Genomic DNA, 27,716 nt, shown 5'->3' with positions numbered 1-27,716 from the left:
CTCGAATTTGATGGCAGAGTCCATGGCGGACATACAGGGAAGAAATTCCGGGACGGGGAACCGCCTGAGATCCCCGACGAGACTACAGGAAAAAGCACCGGCATCCATACAGGTGAGCCGGGCGTCGTTCTCTTCCGGGTGGAAGATAGCGATCCCTCTTCTAACGCCGTTGGTGGTGTCGCCCACGTCGCCCAATACAACGCAATGGATGGTGGAAGTGCTGAGAACTTCTTCTTCGTCTTCTTCATCTTCTTCGTGCTCTGGAGAGGAATCAAGACAGCAGCAGCAGCAGGATCTGCAGATACCAGAGGCGGAGAAGTCCATTTTCAAGGGATGGCAACATCCAGCGGCCCCTTTCTTCTACGAACCGGCTCCTTTGGTTCTCCCCTTTTCATAGAATTCAGAGGAGAGAAATGAGGGCCATGCATATACATTAATTCATGCATGATATTATGATGTATATATGTGTAGTACAGTACACATATCATGTATTTATACTAACTATGTAATATGTGATTTTGAATTGCAATCTGATCTGTGAATACTAATGAGTAATGACCCAACAACAGCTCATGCCACAGATTTTTCTTCCTCTTCCATGGGACTAATTCTAATGTAATTTTTGGTTATTCTGTGAGAGTTTACATACGGGAAAATCAGATCATTTGAAAGATATGAACGGTTTTGTCTTTTTTTTTTGGCAGAGGTTAAAATATTGGAAAGGCTTCAAAATTGTTTCTCCGGCTAATATACATGCCCAAATCCATAAATCCTTTCAAGGGAGACGAGGGAACCATGGCCCCCTATGGCTCATAAATCCTCATATCTATTACATTATCCTATGTATATTTCCCCATTCCCCCACTAATGGTCGGTCCCACCAATGATCCATCCATATTTATTTTCTTCCCCTACCTTCCCAATCTATTTTAGGTTTTCGCCCCCCTCATAAAAAAATTCTGTCTCTTCCTCTGGGTACGGTGAAGGTAAACCCAAATTGGAACTAGGCTTGTTGTTTTTTTTTTTTTAAATTAATAATTTTACTTTGAATTCGGCTTGTTGTGTTTATTACTGTTTAAAATTTTTAATCTCGTTACTTGTTATTAGTAATTTATTTTGAATTTTATGTTATGTTAGTCATTTTTAAATTAAAATACAGTATAAAATAAATTTATTACAACTAATTATTAAATTTTCAATGTTGATATCAAAAGTATTATGTATAATTATAATAATTATTTATTTATTAAACTTTATTATTTTTATTATTTGTTTTATTGTATTATTTATTTTATTCTTATCAGCCTTTTAGATAGCTTTTACTCATCTTATTAGTATTTTAGATAGAAAAAGAGAGATAGGGATTGGAAAACAGACATTAGATTTAGGTTGTTTATTATGTGATAGGTATTGAGATGTTTTTGGAGAAAGTCTTAAGCGGGAGAGATAGTTTAGGAGAGGAGATGATTTAGTTGATTAGGAACGTGTTGTGTGTCTGAATATGTGTGAGAGAGAGAGATTTTATGAATAAGATAAGAAGATTATTGCCTATATTCTTTTCTTATTGGTTTAATGGGCAATTAGGTGGAATTAAAAAAATGAAAAAATAAAAAAAAGGAAATTAACATTGGACAACAAAGAGCAGTATATAAAAGAGAAGCCCAAATGGAATAGTAAATGATTGGCACAATAGCACTAAACAAAGTTGGTGTTGTTGGAAGTGAGGTGGATGAGCAATGGATGAATTTGTTGCTGAGTTGGATAAACTAATATGGATGGTTTGATGACCTCTACACACATGAAAGTCAGAAGCTTCGAAGTGGTTCCTCGAAGATGAGCACTCTGATGCTCAAATCAAAAATGAAAAAGTGGTGATCAGCTGGACTGAGTTTGTTATAGTCATATGAGATGAAGCAAGGTTTTTAAAAACGAATCGTAAATAGAACTGGTCAGGGGACCGGTTTCCGGTTAAGCGGTTCAACTGTTCAGCCCGTGATATCATAAATAAATTAAAAAATAAAAAATATATGTTCAATTTTGGGAACCACCCAACCTTCAGTCCTTCGAACCTGAAGGTATAAGACTCAAAAAAAAAACTCGAAATTGGTAGCCCCCAAGGAAAACTTTTGGGAACCACCAATTTCGAGCCTAACACTCTATTGGGAACCGGAAGCCCAAAAGCTTTGCATTGTTTTTGAATTTTATACCTTTCACTCTCAAAGGATTGAAGTTGCAAGTTGCCACTAGACCAGTTCATGGGCCGGGTAGCCCAATGGCCCAGCCCGCACCCCGGTCGGGCTTGGTCATATAATTAGGCCTGTGGGCCTGACCTCAGGCCTAACACAGTAAGTCTGACTGTGTTTCGGGTCAGGTTCGGGATTTGTCAAAAAAGCCCGGCCCAACCCGACTTAGAATTATATATTTTATAAAATATATAATATGTATTTTATATATTATATAAAATATATAAATAATATAATATTTATTAAAATATATATTTATAAATATATACATTTTTTATCTTTTCTTTATAATTTCTCTCTCTCTCTATTCAGCCACTAACAGTATGGGCTAAATTTCGGGTTCGGGCCCAAGCCCGGGCTTCGGGCTTTTTATGAGGGCCAGGCTCGGGCCCAAGTTGTAGGCCCGATGGTTGGGCCGGGCTCAGGCTCGGGCTTTAGAAAATTCTGTTAATACAGAGTAAAAACCTGGCCCAAATCTGGCCCGGCCTGGCCCATGAACAGGTCTAGTTGCAACATGCATCGACATTAGCCTTCAATTCAGGGTGTATGAGGGCGTGCCACATGACCATTCCTTGGCTCGTCTAAGTTTTTTTTACTCGACCAGGTGTCAATTTCTCCGTCTTCCACATGGCGGTGGTTCAACCCCGACCTGACTCTCAACCATATCAATTGCCCCTACTTCTAAAGATGAGGTGTGTAGGGTGTTGGTACGTACTACGTAGTAGTATGAGGATTAGCTCTTGGCAAGTTCGGTATGGAAGTACTAAGCCGTTATTTGACTGCGTTGACTAATCAAACTTGATTTGGTAAATTTCATATATCATAAGAAAATAGTGCACTAGTTTTTCCCTAAATTCTTTTTCCTATAACCATTTTTTCCCTTGTAGACCCACGTCCTAATCCCTAATAAATTGGGGCAAATCCTAAAGAATATATAAAAATTTGAAACCCTAAAATTTTGATCTTAACCCTAACTACCAATTGAAAATAGACATATAACCCTTGCATTCCCCAATAATTTGATTGGATGCCATGATAACATCTAAATTGTTAGAGCTTCTCAAAAAGGTTCCTTAGATGCGTTATAGGTAGGTATCTTAGAAATAGTAAGAAATAATTGTAGGCATTAGTAACCCTCATGTCATTGAAGGCTATCAAGGATTTGTTTGGTTTACAAGAATAGGTGCTTGGAATCAAAATCAGAATGGCCCATTTTGATTCCTCCTGTTTGTTTAGCAGGAGTGAGATTTTGATTCCCATTCTTGGGGGAATGGAATATTCGAGGGAAATCGTAAGTGACCATGGTACTCCATAGCAAACGAATATTCGACCTCATCTTGACTATGGGGGATCGGAGCCCCAATGGGCAACATGCTAGTAAGGAGACTTTTCATATCTTCGCCTTACTCCAGTTGAATTTTATTGAGAAACACTAGCCCTAAGTCCCAAAATCTTAAGCAAAAAAGCATTGAAGATGGCTAAATGTTTCGTTTTACAGCTCAAACCCGCATGGAAGAAGAGGAGAAGCATCCATGAGAGTCACTACAAGAAAATCGGTCTAAGCCGGCAGTCGCATGACTAAGAAAAAACACAAAATAGTACTAAAAGTAAAAGAGAATAACAAAACCACAGAGTAAATGCAAAAATGGACTAGTCCTCTCTTACGCCTTACCAGCTGAAGAATGAACGACCAGAGAAGATAAAGGTGGGAGAGGAGAGGATGAAAGAGAGGTCGAGGCGGTCTTGAAAATCTTGGGTAGTATTCTGAGTCTACGTAGTGAGAAAAATGGTTAGAAATTGGAAGGGGAAAGAACGAAAGAGACAAGAAGAGGGTTTTGGGATGTGGAATTCACTTTTTCAATCTTGCAGATAAGGGCAACTTTTTGCCCTTAATATCAATAAAAAATAATATTTTTATATAATAATTAAAATAAGATATTTTTTTTGGAAAAATATCAAGAAAGGGCATTGTTGTCTGTCTTCCTCCTTTGCTCTTTATCCATGCGAATGGATCATAACATTCCGACCAAGTTAGAACTAGAAATGCTCTTCACGTATTAGAAAGTTGCCCTTATTTGCAAGAAACCCATATTCACACCACGAATATTTGGGGCTTTTGCCATCATCTCTGGCAGATCGAAATTGATTCCTTCTCGGACATGGGGATGCTTCTATAGTATCATCTGCAGGCAATCTTCGGTGCTTCCACCCACATCTACCAGGCACTCCATCCCTTTAAACCCATCGTAGCCCTCCAATATCGCCTTAATGAATGGCACGAATGACACGGGTACCCCCGACATGTACTCCAACTTGTTGCTATTGTAAGGTCAAAGATATGGGTAGCAAGAACATCCGAAAGTATGAAGAGTGGTGAAATCAGGTTACTGATGATACAATTTCTCGAATGGAGATAGCATGCCAATAACCGAGGAAGATAGGCGACTTATGAGATATACTGCAGTCTCAAATGTTTCAGGCTAGAATTTGGAAGGAGAATGGGAATTTGCAAGTAATGTGAGACCAATTTCGATGATATGTCAATGTTTTTTCTTAGTAGAGTCATTTTTCTCTGGCGTGTGTGGGCAAGAAAGGCAATGAATTATTCCTAAAGAGAGAAGAAGAGGAGCAAGTCGATTATACTTAATACTACCATCAATTTGAAGCATTTTAATTTTGCAATCAAATTGATTTTCACCATAGATTTAAATTGAGTGAACAAGAGTGGCACATTTGACTTGCACCTCATAAGATAGATATATGTGTATTTACTAAAAGCATCAACGAAGTGCAAATAATAACGAAATCGATTGATTGAAGAACAAGGAGTGGGGCCCCATACATAAGAGAAAATAAGTTCCAATGGTCTGGTAATAGTAGTAGAGCTATGAGAGAAGGGAAGACTATGGCTTTTGCCGAGTTGACAGTGGTCAGGGGACAAGCCACTTATTTGTGACAGGTAATTGAAACTTGGTGATGAGATGTTGAGTAATTATAGGATTTGGGTGGCCAAGCCTTTGATGCTAGATGAATGATTGGTGCGTTCTCCAATGAAAACTCTTGTTCTGCATGGTGAGTGAGGGCATGCTGGCTTTGCACCTGATACAAACCATTTTTAATTGGTCCATGGAGAAGATTCTCTCCCGTGGCATTGGCCTTAGCAAAGAAACCAAAAGAATTAAAAACAAGTGTTGCATCATTGTCATGGTAGAATTGAGATACAAAATTCAAATTCTTCTTAATTTGAAGCACATGAAGAGTATTTCTTAAAGAGAACCATGTGAAGTAGATAAAATAGCATGACCAATATGCGAAATTTTCAAACATTGGCCATTACCAATAGAGATCTGATCATTCCCACGGTATTCTTGGTGTAGAAATAAGTTTTCAAGCTCCGATGTCATGTGATTTGTGGCACCCGAATCTGGGTACCAATTGAGATCATGACTGCCAGCAGAGGAGGAAGCAATCATAGCTGAACCATTGGAGCGACCACCAAGAAGATCAAAGAAACGCCTGCAGGTATGAACAGTGTGGCCACAATAGTTGCATAGTTGGCATACTACATTGTTGTCTTTCTAATAATTGGAAGGAGAATGATGAGAATTGCCACCTTGATTGCTTCTTTGGTTACTATTGTTATAATTTATGGGCTTGTTGTTACTCTATTTTTGTAGTTGTTATATGTATTAGAGTGAGGGTCACGTTGCTCATTTGTTCCCTTTCTTGCAAATGTTTGTAGTCATTGATGAAGATTGGAGATGGCGTTCCATGCGTTTTTCATAACTCTTGAGAAGGCTTTGAACATCAGCTATAGAGAGTTCGTCAAGTTTAGTTGTGATAGATATAACAAAAGGATCGTACTCTAATCTAAGACCACCCAACATATAGTGAATTAGGTCAGCATCTGAGATTAGATAACTCAAAGCTGCCAAAGAGTCTGCAAGACCCTTAATTTTTTGTATGTACTTAGCCATCATCATTCCTCTTTTCTGAATATGAGCTAACTCAATTTTGAGATCATGAATGCATGATTTATTAGATGATGAATGCAGATCATGCAGTGTTTTCTAAACAGAACAAGAGGATATGCAACCTACAACTTGGGCCAGGGCTGGTTCTGTAAGTGTTGAAAGAATCCAACTAAGGATCAATTGATCCTATTCATGCCAGGGGATATACTCTGGGTTTACTCTCCTAGAAGAAGACAATTCATTCAAAAACTGAGAAGGACAGGGGAAGCTGCCATCAACATACCAATGTATTTGAAGTCCTTTAAGTGTTGGTTCAAATTGGGCTGTCCAAAGAATATAATTATCTCTGATGAGCTTCACAGTGATGAGCTGAGAGAAACTACTAGCAGAAACCATAGGTGGAGTGATGGTTGAGGTCTATGTTGCTGTGAAGTCGCTCGAATGAGGAATAGCTGCACTGCTGTCCCTGGTTCTCAGAGAAGATGTAAGTCTATGATGCTCTGATACCATAAAGTGATTCACAATTTGAAGAATTTTCTCTGTATTTTGAGCGTATTGTATTAAGATATTTATAGAGAAGATTTTACATGATAAGATACAACTGTATAGAATTTGAATATAAACAAATCACAACACAAACGGGAGTAGAGAGAGAGTTACTCATAACATATGGACTTCGACCCCGTGGTTTTTACCTTCACATTAAAGCGTTTTACACATAAATCTTGATCTGTTAAATTGCTTCTATTATTTGCTGCTTGCTATTTTCTTGTTATTCTGTTTGATTTGCACAAAAAAGTACAAAGGGATTTGTTCCCTAACACAGAGGTCTTGTGTTTTATTGCTAAGAGTGAAGACTGTGAGTGTCTTTTTGGAAGAGCTGCCAGTTCAGGACACTCTCCTCAAGCGTCGGTTTATCAATCTCAAATAGAAATGGTTGTAAACTAAAAAAATTAGACAACTTCAAAGAAACAGACGAACTCCACAAAACAGACCAAACAGCGAGGACTAGCGTAAAAAACATCTGTGTGGGATCGCTGCAGCTTGCCATATATCAAGGCATTCGAAGATTGATTGGCAACTAGAGAAAGCTATATGAATAAACACATGAACCCATTATGAACCACTGAAATTGTAACAGGCCAAACCTCAGAATAAATTTGTGGCTTCAGTTGAATAAAACGCACAATCATCTTTAAGTCGTTTTAGTTTCGTTTTCTTTTTTCTTTTTTCTTTTTTCAAATGGAAAAAGAAGTGTTGTTCTTTTCAAAACATAAACAATTGATGATAAACAAATAACTATTGACAACAAAGAACTTTAACTCTTATTCCTGATCCTTCTAAGTACTAATTAAGACAAACTTCACATTCTGGGTCTGTCCTGGCACAAAGACCCTCTCAAATATTTCTCTACCTGACTTTGTTGTTGGTTGTGTGTACTCTGATTCTCATTGAGCAATCAATTGAAGTTTGCCTGACAGCATCAAATATTTTTCTTGATTTCAAAATTTGCAATTGTTCTGGTTTTTAAAAGTTCACAATTTTCAATTGAAGCATGTCAAGCAACCTAAATTGATGCCTCATTCTCCAAAATTCGCTCCAACTTAATCCATCTCCTCTTTTTTATAACTCCATTTTACTTCTTACTTTACAAGTTTCCTCCCCTTCTCCTATCATCTCTCAACTCCCTAGAGTACAAATGAAAATATGTAGAGTGCAAAACCTTAGGCTGTGTTTGGTTGCAGTGCAAATTTATTTGCACTAATACAAATGCATGGGAGTGCACACGTAAAAAACGCAAATTCTTGTTTAATTTTGTTTTAAATTTTACTTTATTCTATTTCATGTCTTAATTTACTTTATTTGCACTGCAATCATACAAATAAGCTAAATTTTGAAATAAAAGTAGGTCAGAATTGACACTCAAAACATTTGTACTGCCATAGTTTTGCATTAGTGCAAATTTATTTACATTGCAACCAAACACAGCCTTATGTTTTGTATTATTTTATTCACTGTACATATATGCATTTGAAAAGAGTATTTGTATGTATAGTACAAATACATACAAAATAATACAAAATACAAGGTTTTGCACTCTTATATTTTGCATTATTTTATATATATTTGCACAGCACATATTTGCATTTGAAAGTTCGATTTGGAAAGAGTGTAAATACAAATATGTACAGTACAAATACATACAAAATAATACAAAATACAAAGTTTTGCACTCTCATATCTGTATTTGTACCCCTTCCAAACTGAGCTTTAAGAAATGTTACACAAGAGCAAGGACAAAGCACCCGAATAACTGCCGAAAGATTAGCAATAACTCAAATGATAATAAAAGGGTTAATTTTACTAACCCTAATAACTTTTATATAAATAAATATTATGAATATATGTCCAAATATCATTACAAAATTCAGGTTCCTTTCTTTTGTTTTTTTTTTCTTTTGCATCCCTACAAAATGTGTACAAAAAACTTGAATGTTCTGAAAAATACAACAAGATGAAAAGAATAGAAGATTAAAATAAAAATCAAGTACTACAAAGTTTAAGCATGCTAGTTTGACGACAGCCTTAAAAGTCAAAATCCCCATTGGCCTGTAATGTTCATTGGGAAACATAAGAAATTAGAAAGATACTACATCTATGCCAAGCTTCAGGTTCATTCTAAAAAAACGTAATCGTAGGACAATAATATGAGACAAATAATAGCTAATAAATATATCAAACTCAAATGAAAAAACCTTTCCTCCCCATTTTCCAATAGGCCTTAGGACCTAGCTAAGGAAACTAAAATTGTAATTGGTAATATCTGTTAATCCTTGGTGCTACCAAAGGTTTATCACACCAAGCTGCCAAGTCAAAACCAATAGTGTCATGATCAGATTTTCTATAATATGCAATAAATTATCAGCCAATCAGTTGGGTCTTACCAACTTCTAGTGACTACAAATAGGAATCCTAGATGCTGCTCAAACTCTTTTCCCATTTTCCATGTTCTTTAATGCTCTACAAAGAAAATCTGCTTAGATCTATTACAACAGACCCCCCCTCTTTTCCCATTTGGATTAGCTGAACATGATGGCTGTGTAGTAAGCTGTGGAACCAATGTTAACACCCCACACCAGTCAAAAAGAATAATGGGGCCCACAGTGAGAGGTGGGTTCCATGTATTTTATGACTGCTTGGTTCCACAGCCTGCTGAACAGCTATTGCAACATCTGGAGGCACAATCTAGAAGCATACAGACCATACAGACCCTTGAGGTGTACACCTCCAGCATGGGTGTGTACAATTCCAGCCTGTAGGCATATGAAGTGTATGCCTCTATTGCGCTTTATACACAAGAGGCTTAACCCTACGTGTCACACCTCCATGTGTGTATATATATAAATATATAAGAGAGAGAGCGAGAGTGAGAGTGAAAGTGAGAGAGAGGGAGAATTAAAAAATTAACCTTCAATATACACAGGATATATCCATGGTTTTTCATTTTTATATCCCAAGCCCCTATTCTATACTACCCTTCTAATGTATATTTAAGGATAAAGAATCTCAGTCAGGCTACAACTCACATTTAAATACTAAATTCAATGGTAAGATAACTTCTCCTGTATATAGTTTTGTTCCAAATAGCACTTAGGCAGAAGTCCTTTGCGCATGAACTCTTTTACCATGGATTTTGGGTGGAAAGGGGAAAGGTAAGATCACATGGAGGGCAATGATGCAGGGCAACTACACAAGAATTGAACGATGAAGAGAAACTGAAAAAACCAGTGTATTGTCAGTTAAGGCCACCTTAAACCAAGCCTCACTCTAAAACAGATCTGCCAGTTGAGAGTTCCTGTTACAAGAAGTCCGAGTGATGAGGCATCACCCAAAACAAAAAATAAATACTATATATATATATATATATATATAGAGAGAGAGAGAGAGAGAGAGAGAGAGCCTTCAAATTCTGTTAGAATCAAAATCCAGTCCAACAGCTTTGCCCCAATGATTGAACATTAACTTCTCCTTGCTTTCCAAGGCTCCTAGCACACTGCAAAGGGGATGCAACTCCACATAATTTTTGCTTTTCTGCATCCATTAAGCACAAGCCGAAGTTCAAATATTTCTTTAGGCATCCGATGTGACCACCCCTCCATCTTGAAGAGTTGAGAAGTTGAATCCCCAAATGGCCCTTGAGTAGCCACAATCCAACAAATGTAAAATCTGATCCTCTTCTGATTCACATAGAACACACCTGTTTGCTATTTGTGCCCTCTTTTATTCAACTGGTCTTGAGTGAGAATGCTGCCCATTGCCACCAACCATGCAAAAGCTTCCACCCTTGGAGGAATTGGATTACCCCAAAGGCCCAAATATCTCCAACCAAGATCTTTACACTTGATTTCGAGCCAAGGCTTTGCCATTCTTACATTTCTTCCACCACTTTGCATCAGCGCTCCCGGGATTAATTTCCACCTCTTCAAGTCTAGACAGCAGCAACACACATTCATAGTTTTCAAGGCGTCTAGGCGATTCTGGGCGATACTGGGGTGCCTAGGTGCCCACCTAGGCGATAAGAATTTTATAATATAAAAAACTAACTTTTAGATAGCAGCTAAAGAAGGCTATTAACTTTATATGATAAATATTCAAGATGGAAAGTAAAATAGAAAAAACAAGGATGGAGTTTCTGTTTTATTTAATTAGAGAGAGAGAGAGAGAATAGAAAAAAAAAGAACCTCTTTATAATTCTATTCTTTCTTTCCTCTTTCTATTTTTCTTTCTTTTTCCCTCCTCAAAACCCTTTGATCTTTTAAATTTCAATAGTAAAACATTAAAACAAAGTATAATTGATATATAGCATATATTAAAATCTTTTAACACATACATTAATAAGATACAGCAATATAAATGATATTATAATAGGTGCCCGCCTTTTCATTTTTGTCACCTAGGCAGGCACTTAGTCGCATAGAAGGCACCTAGTTACTAAAGTCAAGGCATTTGGGCGAGGTGCCCCTAGCCGCCTAGGCAACAACTTGACAACTATGCAAACATTCTTCCGCCTCCCAATCAAGCAAAGGTCTTCTAAACATTGTGAGAAACCCACACCCTCTCTACTTAGCCTATACATCTTTGGACATAAATCACAAAGTTTCCCCACTTCAAACCATTCACCCCCCCAAACGTAATACTAGACCCATCCCCCCACCCTCCAAGAAACAAAAGGCTTAAACAAGGATTGAAATTTCATTATTCCTTTTTACACATTTATGCCATATGAAGTTTTCACCTCCCTTGAATTCCACCCAAAATTCACCACCTCATACTTACAAGCAAAATCTCTCCTCCAAAGTGCCTCCCTTTCCCACCCAAACCTCCAAATCCATTTTCCTAACAAAGCTTGATTAAATGTTCTAACCCTCCTTATTCCCAAACCCACATCATTCTTGGCCATACAAACCCATTCCCACCTCACCAGGTGATACTTCCTTTGTTCTACATTTATGTTCCACAAGAACTCCCTTTGTGACCTTTCAATTTCTTCTGCCATTGATGCCAAAGCCTTAAGGATAGATAAGTAATAAATCGGAAGATTAGACAAAACACTCTTATGTGATCCTAGCTCCAAAAGATGCTTCCCCTTCCAACTAGTCAACCTTTTCTTAATTCTATCCCAAACCAGTTGCCAAGTGGATGGTGCCGCAGCTTTTGCCCCAATTGGCAAATTCACCATTAGCAACCCAAAGCTACTGCACAATCTTCAAAAATTGATTGCTGAATGTCACCCACAATCTTCAAGTTCATGATCACTCAATCTCCTTCTAAAACCCAAGTTCCAACTTAAACCAACTTAGGGAGAGACAATAACAAATCTTTGAATAGGTTAATTTTTAAGTAGATAAAGAGAACACAAAGAGGGGAAGAGGTCTTTGAGACCCAAGTTACCAACCCAAACATCTTCCCAAAAGGGATTTTGTCTCCAGTACACACATCAACCTAACAAGGCTTAAGAATTGAGATAGCATACTATGAATGGCTTTCCACAAACAAGCCAAAGTATCCCACTGCCTCACACCAGCATCCCACCTGTTTTTTTTTTTTTTTTTTTTTAATGAATAAAAATTTGGACCATTTCTCGATTTGTTGCCAACTCTCCCATGAACACTTTCCACTACAATATGCCATAATCTCTCCCTCTCCAATTGCCACCTCCACAATCATTTAACCAACAGAGCTACATTCTTCTTCCCTAGATTTCCTATACCCAAACCTCCATGCTCCTTTCTTTTGCACACTATTTCCCACTTAAAATGATCTTTTCTCTCTTCACGAGGTTCCCACAAGAAGTCCCTCTTCTTTAGTGTCAACACCTCCCTTTGGGGAATCTTAAAGACCTAAAGGTATAAGTTGGCAGATTTGTATGTGGACTTGATCAATGTAATTCTACCTAGCGAAATGTAATTTATCTTCCAAACTGCCAATCTCTTGACAGGCCTTTCCACTATTGTGCTCCAAAACCTACTTTCACTAGAGTTATCTCTTAGTAGAAGACCTAAATATTTTGGTGGCCAAGAAAGACATGGAACAACCTATGGATTCAGTTATTAAGTCCAACTCCTCTGTTAGATTAACCCCAGCCACACAACTCTTTTTTAAGTTAACTTTCAACTTCAATATAAACTCAAATAACTTCACCACCCATTTTAAGTTCCTTGCCTTCTAGATATCTACTCCCTTACAAAAAATAATTGTGCCATTTGCAAATTGTAAATGTGTGACTATTGCATTATTACTTCCAACACTCTACCCTTTAAAGATACCCATCCTTTTTTTGGTAATAAATAAAAAATAAATTTTATAAAGAAAAAGAAAAAGGTATAATAGAGGTCATAAGATATCACCCACTAAGAAAAACAAAAGCACCAAAGAGAAGCCACAAACTCCTGAACCCAAAAAGAGATACAACGACTTTTAACTTTTAACCCTTAGACACTAACCCACAACTTGCTTCAAATGCCTGCATCCCTCACCAATCCAAAAACAATAATGCTCAACCAATGAAACATATCCCCAAACAAAAGCCTCGAACTCTCACCAGTCTGAGTTTGGACTTTCAACACGCATCGGGTACTCTAATATTAATTCCCGAAACACTCTTCTAGTGTAGTCTTCCCCTCCTAGAACCAATCAACCCAACTTCTTGCCAACTTGGATTCCAGCTTCCACTAGTTTTCCACATACATCACTTTCCAGTTTTTCAAACTCTATCAAGCTCCACTCCTTCCTCTTTCTCTTCAGCTTCTTAAACTTCTTCTAAATCATTCTCTTCCCCAACAATAACCCTTCTTTTGCCAAAGATTCTTCAGTAATATTTGCCAATTTATCTCCCTTGTCACCACAAACTGGAAAAAGAGTAAGAAGAATCTCAACAATAGTGTCTCTAAGCAAGCAAATTTTTTCCTTCTATACACTCTTGAATTTGCTACTTGGTCCTGCACTTATGAGCCTGTCTTTCAACTTAGAGAAACTTTGGTAATGTGAATTAGATGCCCATTATTCGTGCTCTTCGTCTTCTTATACTTCACTGAGGATTTTGAGATGGAATTAAATAGTCTCAACAGACCATCTTTTCTTGTTCCCTACTTCTTCCTGCCATGATTTTTTTCCAATTTCCCCACTATTACTTCTGAGAAAATTACCTCTTTCCCCATTATTATCCCCTCAGAAATATCTGACCTCAACATTGACGCCAATTAAACATCCAAAAGAGAAACCTTACCAAACTCTCGCAAACTAACTTCATCCCTAATAACTTAAGCTTCCACCACTATCTTTACCTCACCCATAGACGGTAAAAACAGACCCTACCTCTTCGTTGTCTCTACTTCATCCAACCTGTCAACTATCATAATTACTCTACTAAATACATCTGGCTATTGAGGTGAACAAAAATGGTGAAAGTGGGTCACCTTGTCTTAAACCTCTGCTCACTGGAAAGAAATCCTTGACTACCCCATTGATCAACACCAAATAATGACAAATTTTTAAACAACCCTCAATCCATCTACACCACTTCTCTCCAAAACTATATCTTCTCAACACCTCCAGAAAGACCAATTCACCAAATCATAGGAGGTCTGCAACTGGTTATTGTGCTATGGTTTCAGGGAATAATGTTTTTTTTTTTTTTTTTTTGGAAAAGTAAGAATTGTTTGCAATTACCAGATCATCAGCTAAGCAAAGTACTAGGCAATGGCCCATGGAGTTTTAGAGTTATTGTGCCTTAGATCTCTCCTACAAGAGTTAGGCATTGTTTATGATAAACCAATGATATTATATTGTGATAATCAAGTGACCATAAATATTGCTCATAATCCAGTTCAGCATGCTAGGACAAACCATATTGAGGTGGATAGATATTTTATATGGGAAAGAACATCAGGAGAAATATGCATGCCATTTATTGCCTTTGAGGAACAATTAGCAAATGTCTTGATCAAGGGAATCCCAAAGGCAAAGCTATAGCATGATATAAGCAAGGTGGGCATGATCAACATCTATGCTCAGCTTGAGAGGGAGTGTAGAAATATTGGGACAAATGGTCCCTAACTTGTTTCTTCCTATTTGTTCTTTTATTAAGCTGTATTTTCTTGTAATGGGCCTTAAGTATGTAGGTCCCTTTAATTCTTTTTTGTGTTTAATAAGTCAGCCGCCCTATTAAGGGAATCTATGAAATTACACCATCAGTTAATTACAGATTTATTAAAAATGATTAAGGGGACAGTAAAGAGACACGATATTCTCTTCTCCTACTCCCTCCTTCCACTTTTACTCTTCTTGTTGTGATCTTTCTTCCTTCTTCTCTCTTCTATTTCTTTTGATAAATCCCCAACTTTTTGCTGTTTTTTACTTTCTTTTTATTGGAAACAGGTTATTAAAGTGGTTTCAAAAACTTAGGTCCTCATTTGACTTTCCCAATGGATATGCTTTAGTTTTAATTTAAAGCAATTAGAAGTGCATCTAGTCATCTTTTGACTCTTGGGAGTACTTGAAAGTGCGAAATATTGTAACTTACATCTAGGGCTGCAACGAATTGAATTGGATTAGATATAGGTAGATCCAAATATAATTCATTTATATTTGAATTTGAATTGGATCTTATCCATCGAATTTATGTCAGATTTGAATCAAATTCAGATTGCAACGGGATATTGAATAGTATAAATAAATTAAACTAAAAATGATCAAAATATTATAGTATTAATAAAATGAACTAAAAACGACTTGGATAATATATTTTATGAAGAAAATTAATTGAAACTACTTATATGAAATTTAATAAAAACACAACATCAAAATAAACATTATCAATAGATACAATATAATGTTCAATCCAACTATAAGCGCATCGAATTCAGAATGCCCTTAATAGGATCGAATTCAAATTCAGACAATCGGATACCATTCACAACCTTTCTTGGATCTTCAAAAAACATTGATTAGTGGAAATAGAACAAATAAGAAAAATGGAAAGAGTAAGATCTAGAAAGGTTGATAGGAAATTATTACTCACCTTTGTGAACAAGATATCCTTATTGTTCAAACGCATTATACCATCCTTGAGTGTACATTTCCATTTGCTTTTGGTTCTGTTTACCTGAGAAAATACAAAAATTACTTTTCAAAGAGCTACTTTCAAAAATTAAGGATACAACACCACAGATGAGTGTAAAACTAGGATAGCTGCTTTGAACAATCAGTACCATATATTAAGTTATTAAAAAGATTATACAGGGTGATTTGATCCAAAAAGGTCACAACCTGAAATTTAGGTTCTAAGATTTGTAAAAGTAAGCTGCAAAGTTTTTGCTGGTACCTTTTCAAATTGCGCCAACACTAGATGGTTTGTATTAGGCTCCTCATCTCCCTGCTCTAAATCATCAACTTCATCATCATCATCTTCGTTTAGAGGTGGTTCTTCATCTTCTGATGCTTCAGCTTTTGTTCGTTTAGGAGTTCCAACTTCATTGCCAGGAATTGGATCTGGAACAAGAAAAGGTTTTTTGCTTATCCTTTCTGTCAAAATATGCTACTCACAAATAGAAATCAAAGAATATTTGCTCAGAAAAGAGCATTCAGTAGGTACAACAAATAAATCCATCTAGCTTTTACCATAGTATGATGGTGTATTGTAATCTTCAGTGCGGACACCCTTTCACCAAATTATATAGAAAAAAAAAAGAGGAAAGTATTAGATATTTAACGGATGTAAAATAAAACATTTAGAAGTACTTTAAGTGCTTTGTCACTTACATCATCATAAACATCATCAAAGCCATCACATTGTGGAATGGTTAGAGAATGCCGCCTCATTCTAATTATTGAAGCAATTGCAGCATCAGCTTTCTTTCTTTCTTGGAGCTTTAATCTGTTATGGAGAGTCCCAGCATATGCCTCATTTGATGAGTTCTGTGCAATTGGGTTCTTCATAAGATTCAGTTTCCTCCATGGAAGACACAAACAACAGAGTTGAATCTGCAACTTAATGGCAATCTATTTTAACAGTTCATCTGTGAGACATTTAGTGCAAACACGGAAAATGATTTCTCTGTAATTCAGTTATGATAGCTCTATCATTTTATCCTTTCCTTTTACATTCAAAAACAAAATATTTTATCATGTTTGCTGCCTATGTGGGAAATGGTAAGTCACTGCAAAAGTGGCAAATGGTAAGTCACACATGTTTGCTGCCTATGTGGGAAGCTCCACTAAACTCCCAGCCAAACTCCCTAGATCAACTGTTAAACCTCAAAAGACACCATTCTGATGATACAGATTGAAAGAATTATTAAGAGATAAATTCTGTGTTGTTTGACTTCAAAGTCTCAGATCAGACCTTACCACTATCACTAAGATATTAAAATCAAGCGCAATACCCGATATCACCACCCAACACTATGCTTGGTATATGGAGGGAAAGTGAACCACATTCTAACACTGTAGCCATTTGTCTGGCATTGAGTTCTCTATCATCAGAATGTGCAGTAACCACATATTTTCAAATCTAAAGGGGGTAGGACCTCCACACCTTCTTTCCTCCTTGCATAACACTATGGGCCAGTGATCCGAGGTCACCCTTGGGAGAGCTCTAGCATCCAGGGTTCCCCAATGTTCTTCCCAATCCAAAGAGAACAGGAATCTATCCAACTTAGAGCAAATGGGTCTAGATTGGAGATTTGACCATGTAAATGCCTTATGCGCTAGGGGAATCTCTTTAAGCTCAAAGGCATCCACAAAACTGTTAAACTTCCTCATGCTTTTTGTCAACCTCTGGTTAATCTTATTGGACTCTTCCGAGAACCATATCACATTGAAGTCCCCACCCATGCACCAAGGCCCATCCCACAAACCTCTAACATCAGCCAGTTCCTCCCACAGCTCCTTTCTCTCTCTGTAATCATTCGGTCCGTAAACATTTGTGAGCACCCACATATAATCATCCTCTTGCTACTTAAACTTCATGGAAACCGAGTACTTTCCGATCAACTCCTCCATCCCTTCAACCACATCCCTCTTCCACATTGTTACAATCCCCCCGGAAGCACCCCACGATGGAGCCGCCACCCAGCTAATCCCCCTGGCTTTCCATACACTCCTTGCCCATTTGTCACTAAACTCCATTCTCTTAGACTCTTGCAACAGCACAATGTCTGGGTCATACCGTCTTATTACCTCTTTTATTGTTGCTCTCTTCTTCGCACTCCCAATTCCCCTCACATTCCAACTAAGAATCTTCATTCCGCTTCTTTTACAAACCCCTTGCCACCTACCCGCTACTTTCCCCCTTTCCTTCTATCTCCTTTTACCTCGAGCTTCTTGTCTCCTTCTACATCTCTCTTTAGTCTCTCTACTTCACTCAACCTCCTCTTCTTTGTTATGATCTGCATCTTCCTCTTCTATAAGCTTTCTTTCAACTCGTTCAAATCCTCCAGCCTACAGCCCAACTTCCCTACAAATTCTGCTATCGTGTCTTCTCTCACCGATTCCACCACCCCTACCCTTCCTACAGAATCCCCTTCATCTCTGTCCACCTGCCTTTCCTTCCTCTCCTCTAGTCCCACCTCAGTTCTTTCCTCTCCAACCTTCCTCCCCTTACTGTTACCTCCCTCCTTCCTTGCTTTCTCCCATTGATCTTACTTCTTTATGGGCCTGATTTATGAGTTATTATGTTTTATGTTCACTTTTTGACGTACTACAATGCTGCCGCTTATGAGGGGCTCTTCCTTTCACTTTCCATCTTCCCTCCACTTCTCTTACTGTTCGAAGTACTTTTCTGCTTGTTCCTTGGCTGCACACTGATTCTCTCTGATTTTACATTTTAGTGGCTGAAATATACAAGTACTTTTCCACCCAGCTGCCTCCCTGTGCATCCTGCTCATCCCCTGTTACTCTATTTAAAGGAATGCCAAATTTAGTTTACAGTTCAGTCCTGTATTCAGGTTATTCAATCCAATACCATCCCAAAAGCAGCCCACACAGTAATTGCTATATCCATAAAACAAAAGGACTTTAATCCATGTGAACTGTATCTCCTATATCCACGAAGGTTAAAAACTCATTCCATCAGAATGGTGTAAGTCAGAAAGGTCTTCTGACTAAATGAAATCATAAAATAAATTCACTTGCAAAAAGTATCTACATGACTTCTGGTAGAACAGGAAAGCATAAAGCAAAAGCAAAATATGAAATTAATCTTTCAATACAAACCAGAACCATGGAGACATTGTATACAGGAGGTCCACATTACAAACCAGAGCTATCAAGACCTAACAATCATTTTAGGGAGGAAAAACTGAACTTGATAAACATATCGCCTTTGCTATCTGATGCATTAGAAGTAAAAATATAGTCTGATTTAATCCAACTTGATATTCACAGCTAAATATGATTCTTGAATAGTAATCTATTTTGTTTGGTAACCAAGTAGTAATCTATTCAAAACACTACATGTTCCCCCAATTATAAGGTTACAATTTCTTTTCCTACAAATTGCATAACTATTATCTAATTTTTAATTCTTGCAGGAAGTTGTAATCATTACATTGTGTGTTATTACCATATAAATTCCATACACAGAATTCTAGCATTGTAAATACAAAAGGAAAGATTGAAGGTACCACGGCTTGCTAACAGACTAATAGATGGTTTGGCAAAAGAAGGGGCATTAAGCAATCAGATGTTCTGGGGGACAAAGGGGGATTGTAATTGAATATTAAGGAGGTTATCAACTGAATCTAACCACATCTTCTGGAGTACTGATGATGTAATGAAGCACATTGCACTCTAAACTCTTTTGTTGCTTTTATCAATATAATTAGACAATTATTATTAAAAAATGCCTCATCTTTTCATTTTTTTTCTTCATATTACAAGTGTATTCAATTTCCACTTATAAAAAGCAACTTGAATAGCCTCATCTTTTCATCTTTTTCTTCATATTACAAGTGTATCAATAAAATTTAGTCTTCCTTGCCATAAGGATGGTTTTAATATACCCTTGATATGATTTCCACTTATCATATCATGTCACTTTGGAACATATACAAATTATTCTAAGGCCACGCCTAACATTAGAGCCTCAGCAACTATGCCAATCATATTAAAAATAAATTACGGATGATGTCCATTCCTATGCAATAGACCAATAAAACTATGCATTTTTCATTGGCAAAAGTACAAACTAGAAAATAAAAATCATATAGGCAAATGAGAAATGTTAATACAGGAAAGGATGATCCTAGAAGAGGAAGGCTCCCCATAAAGAGCCATATACACTATAAAAAGCAACTTGAATTGCCTGTACAGAGCCATATTCCAAATTCCTAGTTATATGTGACCAGTTAAATGAATCCAGTTGATTCCCTTCTGTCAAGGAACATACCCTCTAAGTTGTGAACTCTCAAATAATCTGTCCTTTTTGGCCTTTCCCTACCTCTCATAGAAGTGGAGCAGAAAACAAATCAGATTTGGATTGAAACAAGGTACACAAGAATTCAATGGATAAGTCGAATACTTATCCTGGATTGGATCTGAAATCCAGAAGCTTCCCACTTGATGTTACCAAGTGTGGATTCAGCTATAAATTCTAATATTTGAATTCTATCCTAATTCAATTTTTAACAGAAATAATAATCAGTATCTTATTAAGTCAATTTTTTAACAGAAACAATAATTGATATCTTATTAAAATCATAAATTCAATAAAAAGCCCCCACATTTTAATGTCTATTGAAATGGAGGAAGTACAAACAGCCAAAGACTGACTGAAGACTACAAATGAAACACACTTTCTTACATTTAAGCCTTTACATTTGCATATCTTAACAAACATATGAGTGTGGTGGGATGGGTTTATCAGGTGATCAGGAATGATTTTGTCATATCTTAATTAGGTTTTGGTTTTGTTTAGGCTTGGGTGAGCAGTAGGATTGATAAGACTGGGATTGTGCAGGATTATTGATAATCTTTGTTATGTCAGAGCGGTGTTGATGTTTTTGGGAGGTTATATTGCAGGTCTTTGTACTGTGTTGCTGATGCCTCATCACCTGAACTTGCATCCTATCTTCCTTTTAAATGAAAATTTTCTTGTTAATATGAAAAACTATTATCCCCCCTAAAGAAATGCAACTCTTTACCCACATCCTCAATTTTTCCAAAAACCTCTCTACACCCTATCCTAAAAAAAACTCTAACATCGGGTACATCTCTAATATTATATATACATCAAGTTAAACAAAAATAAGTGTGAAAATAAGAATTAATACTATTAATAATGGAATTGCAATAAAAAAACAGAAAAAAATCTAATCTGTGACCCCACTGACCACATCAACCAGTTCAACAATTTATCAATCAAGTCATTGGGTTGTTGACCAAGACAGTTTTTTTTTTTCTTTTTGCAAACAAGCAATTTGGTGGTGAAATGGACTTGAGAGTCTCAGAATCTTGGTTAGGTGATGGGTTGACTAGTCCAACTGGCTGATTTATCTGCAAGTTGAAAACAATGATAAAATTCAATTTGAACCTCCATGTAGTGGGTCAACAGTTGAACTGTCCAAGTCAAACAAGTCAACACGTGATATCCTAAATTAAAAAATAAAAATAGAAAAATATAGAACATTTGATAAAACATGTAGAAAATTGGGCATGCCTCTCATATTATATATTCATCATATTAAAAAAACATATGTATGATAAATTATTATTGCATGTTCACATTTTACAATGTTGGATAAAATGACTGAACCCAAGCAGGTGGAGTTGTCAATGGGTTTAGTCTGGTCCAGGACAGGGTAGAACCATTCTGCACCACATCCTATCAGTTCTATAATATCAAACCAATCATTAATCAGGATAATCAAATCTGACCCGATTAGATTCAATTATACTTGAATTCTATAATTACCTATAATATAACAATTTGGAAATTCATTTTCAACAATATAACCTTAATAAAAATGACAGGAAATAGAAACTGTTTATATGTTCACAAAAAAGTGTTTTTTAACTAATATTATTGTATATACTGTTTATGAAACTTACCTTTTAAGACAAAAATTACAAGAAATATCAAATATATTATAAATTACATTATTGGATTGTGTGTTAATCTGTTCAGAATAGCAAGAAATGGTCCCAACACAACATGCGGATGTAAAAAAGGAACTGGTACAATCAGTTTGGTTTAGTTCTAGTGAGTACACCCAACCATTGACATCTCCAAAAAATAGGTTGAATATGTGTGTACTTCTATAGTCTTATTTAAAAAGAACAGATTTTTCTGGATAATAATGGCCTTGTGTGAATCCATAGATCCATAGACCAAGATTTAAATTTAACAAGGTATATCCTAGTTCCTATATCAATAGTAATTTGCATCACCTACATGTGTAGAAACATCAATTAAGGTGTTAATCAATGGATACACAAGTGAATTGTGAAATGGGGGATCTGCTATGTCGGAACTTAGGGCTACACCCAAATTCCAAATAAGATACCATTAGATTAAAGAAATATGAATTATATCCCTTTATAATTGAATTAAATATGGATGCACTCCAATCCAATTTGGTACAATCCAATAAATACTTGTATACATGGTTCGCAATATCAACAATATCTGGCGAAATTTCCCCAAAATATCCCCACTTTACTAGATGGTGATACAAAATCTCCTGGGAACCTTTTTTTCCCAAATATCCCCGATATTTTGCCAATGTGGAGGTAATATTTCAGATTTCATTGATAGACTATATATTTAAGGTTTGAATTTTTAGAATATTATTAAAAACTTTATGATGTTTGATTAAAATCACCATAACTGCATATGCCTACAAAAGAGTATTCTTAATCTAATCAAAATTCAAAACATATAGTAACAATAAAGGCAAAAATCAAAATGGCAAGTAATTACATATTTAAGAAACAGAAGATGGCTAAAGACCAAAAGGGAGGCAAAGAGAAAAATATCTATTATAGTCTCTTAATTTTCTCCTACTTGACTTATACAATTCTTTCCCATAGTTTTGGGTGCCTTAGTGTGTAATTATTTTTCTTCAAATGATTTCCTGAAGGTTTATTAACTAATTCTACATTTCTATAAAACTTTCTTGATTTCTTAGGCTTTCCAAGTATCTTATAGAAATTAGCAAAGTATCTCCGAAATTTCTCCAACTCTACATGGCAAAATGTCCATCGGTATCAAAATTGCAAACCACGTTTATATCTACCTTAAATTAATATATATCTAAGAGTAAAGTTAATTTGAATGCTGTAAATTTACGAAAGAGTTTTAAGTTCAAATCTCATAAAAGTTATTTCCATGCAATCGCATTTATGATAGATATATCAAGCTTTATTAGTTTGGTGTTCAATTTCCATATCTAATCCAACTTTAACCTAAAACTGATGAATAAAGTCAGAATTCAAATATTAAAAAAATCATTTTTAATATAGGTATATCTGATCTGATCCATGATAGTCCTATCTTTCCTCATAGCTTGAAAGGAACCTCAGTGTTTATCATTTTTGTATTTTTATAATAAAAATTGTGAATATATAATCAAAGGCAACAATTCAAGTCATTTCAAAACCATTGACAGCATTTTTTACTAATCAATACACAAATTTCTTTAAGATTATGTCCCTCTCTCAGAAGCAACATATAAAGTAATAGCACCACAGAACATGAAGGTCCTTTTAACACCAGTCTGTACGTTGCTTGGGTCCCTTCTAGCTGCTTATAGATAACATTACAATTTTATTAATTATAATACAAGAATGATGTACAAGAAATTTTCGTTGATCCATTGTGTTATATATAATTGCAATGTTTAGGAAACCGGACTAGACCAGCCGATGGAAACCAGTTGAACCATGACCCGGGGCCTTGGCTGTTTCGTCACACCCCAAGAACCAGAATTGCTAAAAACCTGATGAAAACTGGATGATCAGCGGGTTTAACTAGAAAACTGGTCCTGGTTTCATGAAATTGCACGGATCATTAAATAAATATTTTTTTATCATAACAGGAAATTTCATTAACAGAATAAATTTAACTTACAAAGGAGGGTAGCTAAATCATTTTAACTCCCCATGGATGCCAGACACCCAAAAAAGAAGAAAAACAATTACATCTGAGCGCAGATAACAGAATTTCTATTCACCTCTTCCCTAGCAAACCCATCTGTGAAAGAACCCATTAAATAAATGAAATTTCAAAATGCATGCGACAAGAGTAAACCCATGGCCTCCTATTTTTAAGTATTTCTTAATTACCATGAGTCCACTTCCTTATTTGTGTTAATTAATGACTATTGTATTTGCTACTTTATTTCACACGTATTTTAAAGAAAATGTAAACTAATAGACTTGAACCTTGGTCGTATGCTTTAAAAATTAAGGAACTTGCCATCCATATTTTAGTATAATACCGTTTACAAAATATATTAATATAGTATTTATATGATCCATAGTATATATACGTATATGCCACATTATCACGGTTCAACCAGGGTTGAACCTCTGACCCGTGAACCTCTCCCTTTTTTGGTTTTATGCACAGTTCAGTTCTCTAAATATTGATGTGTATCATAAATAAAACCGACCAAAAAATGACTTCAATGTTACATATTTTTACTAAAAAAGATAGAAATGATTTTGATATTATATCTTCAATGTGATAAATTAAAAATGACTTCCATGATATTTGAACCTAAAACCATTTAGCAAAAAATATAATACTTCAACCAAAATTTTATACAGTTATCTGTGTTTATATAGTAATTTTGTCAGATACAGTTTAATTGAATTGAATCAGACTGGATCCAGATTGGATACTATTATAAGCACACTTATGATATTTGACATTCGTATCCAACTTAATCAGATTAAGTTCATAATGATTCCAGACCATGATGTAATCCCATGATGACTTTAGTTATCCAATTTTGCTTTATCTTGCAAATTTGCATTTGAGAAAAAAAAAGTGAGGCATTGCTCAATAGATTGTATAATCTGATCAGTGCATGAACAGAAGAGAAAGAGAGAAAGAAAGAAAATATTTGTGAGAGACAAAAGTTTGGAGTGGTGGGTCCCACATCTTATTTATATAAGAGAACCTTAAGGTGATGCAAAAAGACCACAATGCCCCTTTGTCTCGTAATATAGTAATAATTACAACACACCCCCTCAAGTTGGGTTATATATCTATCATTCCTATTTTGTTATATATAGCCACATTGTTGTCACAGTGGAGTGACATTAGGCTGGTCACCGACTCACTGGGAATCCCAACTCCTGAAGGACAATTTTCACCCACATAAATTCAGCCACACCATGCACCATAGCCCAATACTCTACCTCAGCACTTGATCTGGCATTTACTGTTTGCTTTTCTGCTATGCCAGGTCACAAGGTTGCCTCCTACAAAAGTGCAATACCCTAAGGTAAATCTCCTGTCATCTATGGAGCCAGCCCAGTCTACATGTCTGTATGCTTCAACTCTCAAATGGTCATGTCTAAAGAATAGGATACCTCTACCAGGTGCCTTTTCAAGTATTTGAGGACTCAGTTGTAGTGAAAGTGCCACCTTGAGTGCATGCATGCACTGGCTTAGAATTCCAACAACACAGGCTATATCTGGTCTGGACATAGAAAGACAAAGAAGCCTACCTACAAGCTTGTAGAACTATTTTACATGAGAAATCGTCACACTACTAGCTTACCCAAGTCTGTGGTTTTGTTCAATAGGGGCATCTTACACCCTAGTTTTCTTGCACCCTGAAGAAGATCTACGATGTATTTCCTTTGGGAAACAATAATACCCTCATCAGATCTAGCAACTTCAATCCCTAGGAAATGTTTTAGTGGGCCTAGATCTCAAACCTCAAATTGAGTACCAAGAAACTCCTTTAGCCTCTAACTTTCCAACTACCAATTCCCAGCGAGCATAATGTCATCACCATACACAATTAGCATCGCAACATTCTCTTCTTGCCCCTTAACAAAAATTGGTACAAAGTACCTGGCATTATTTGTTTAAAGTCCACAAGCTGCACTACCTCGTTAATCTACTAAACCACACTCTCTGTGATTATTTTAAATCATAGACAAGTTTCTTCAACCTACACACTTTTCCTTCACTACATTGAGCATGGAATCCAAGCAGTGTACCATATAAATTCCTCCTCGAAGTCACCATTTAGGAAGGCATTCCTGATATCTAACTAATGAGAATGCCAACCCGTGTTAGCTACTAAGGCTAGGAGTAAATGGAAAGAGTTCATCTTTTCCATTGGAAAAAAAGCTGAGCATTATTCAATTAAAACCGAAAAATGGGTTTCAGTTTTCAAAATTGAAAATTTGGTCAACTAAAAAACCAAATTAAACAAAATTCATTATATATAATATATATTATATTATAATGTAATATAATATATATTAGAAAATATAATATTTTTTAATAATTAGCATATATTAATATATAAAATATATTAATGAAATTCGATTTTAACCACAGAGTCTCAGTGTAGTCAATTTCTGCATCTACATGAAACCCTTAGCAACCAACATGGCTTTGTACCTTTCTATAGATCCACCCAGCACTTCACTGAGAAAACCCACTTACACCTAATTAGCTTGTTGCCATCTTGAATGTCTACTATTTTCCATGTTTAGTTTATAGAGGGCATTCATCTCTTCCACCATTGCATTGGTCCATTCAGGCAACTTTAATGCATCTGCCACATTTCTGGCCATCACAATTCAACCTATATGGCTGTGGAACAATAGTGGGCTTAATCAGAACTACCATCGCTTGAGAGTAGTCACATACTACTAAAAAAACTGCACCGACTTAATAGAGCAGGACCCAACACATCAGAATGAACTTTGAAAGGAAAATCAACCCTTTTATTACTCAAAGGATAAGAAGTTCTATAATGTAGAACTTAAAATTTTGTCTAATCAACAAATTTTCTTCTCATACCTTCTACTTTTTCCTTTCTTATATTCCTGTAACAAAAATAAGGGTTCAGCCCCTATATTTTTTTTCAATTTTCTTTTTTTTCTTCTTTTCCTTCTCATGAATATGTTGATTTTCTATACCGAAACATGAACTTTATAGTTTTCTTATGAAAATTATTAATAATTATTAAGAAAATATGGTTATGGTACCTAGGGAACTACCCTAGGATCTATGTTCTTACATAAAAAAAATCCATCGCCTAGGCGACAAGGCACCCCCCCTGTCGCCTAGCCTTGCCTTGGCACCTTGAAAACTATGCTGACCAATGCATTGACTCAAGAGATCCACAAAAGATGAAAAAGAGGGAAAAAAGGCTAGTAGTCTTCAATCAGTTCCAAGGAGAAACAGGAAAACCAATCCCCATTTTTCAGATCACAAGAGAGATTAAAAAAAATCAGAAAAAACTGATGTAGATCATGAGGAACACTAGTTGTGGATACAGTGCTCTGATACAAATCTTGATTAGTGCGTGAACAGAAGAGAAGAATAAGAGAGAAAGAAAAGATTTGAGAGAGCCAAAAGTTTGGAGTGGGACCTCCATATCTTATTAATTTAAGAGAACCTTAAGTTGATGCAAAAAGACCACAATGCCCCTGCACCACATAATACAGTGATTACAACAGATTGATAAATTATGTTATAGTGCATTGAAAGCCTCTGCTTGAGGACCAATTGTTTTGATTTGTAACTGTCAACTTTATCTCTGCAAGTGGACCAGTTAGCATGATGCATTCTGTTGCTGACAACAGAAACAAGATCCAGCTATTGCACAAAAGAGCACACAAAACCGAACAACTTGAAATAAGCATCACAAGGCCCTTATAGAAGTGGGATTTTACATTCCAAAAAACGATGTAATGCAATCTTTCTCCAATGCTTTGGGAACCAAACTGGATGTTGAAGTAG

General features: G+C 36.1%; 1 protein-coding gene across 2 annotated transcripts in view; it reads right to left on the bottom strand.

Moving 5' to 3' along the window:
- Positions 1 to 8,558: 8,558 nt before the first annotated feature.
- LOC104600834 (transcription initiation factor IIA large subunit-like) overlaps positions 8,559 to 27,716 on the bottom strand; it is a 66,554-nt gene continuing 47,396 nt past the window's right edge. The window contains exons 7-11 of one of the 2 annotated variants that reach the window (XM_010263967.3): positions 16,538 to 16,759; positions 16,397 to 16,436; positions 16,101 to 16,267; positions 15,798 to 15,881; positions 8,559 to 8,827 (exon numbers count right to left, since the gene is read on the bottom strand). In XM_010263967.3, coding sequence (XP_010262269.1) covers positions 8,804 to 8,827; positions 15,798 to 15,881; positions 16,101 to 16,267; positions 16,397 to 16,436; positions 16,538 to 16,759 — 537 coding nt within the window. In that variant the 3' untranslated portion in view covers positions 8,559 to 8,803. The remainder of the gene's footprint in view (positions 8,828 to 15,797; positions 15,882 to 16,100; positions 16,268 to 16,396; positions 16,437 to 16,537; positions 16,760 to 27,716) is intronic. The other variant, XM_010263968.3, reaches the window with a different exon arrangement.

This window comes from Nelumbo nucifera, chromosome 3 (genome assembly GCF_055504915.1).
Source record: "Nelumbo nucifera cultivar China Antique chromosome 3, China Antique-T2T, whole genome shotgun sequence".
NCBI classification, from domain to species: domain Eukaryota; kingdom Viridiplantae; phylum Streptophyta; class Magnoliopsida; order Proteales; family Nelumbonaceae; genus Nelumbo; species Nelumbo nucifera.
The sequence above is the reverse complement of the archived record's forward strand: the minus strand, read 5'-3'. Positions and strand labels throughout refer to the sequence as shown.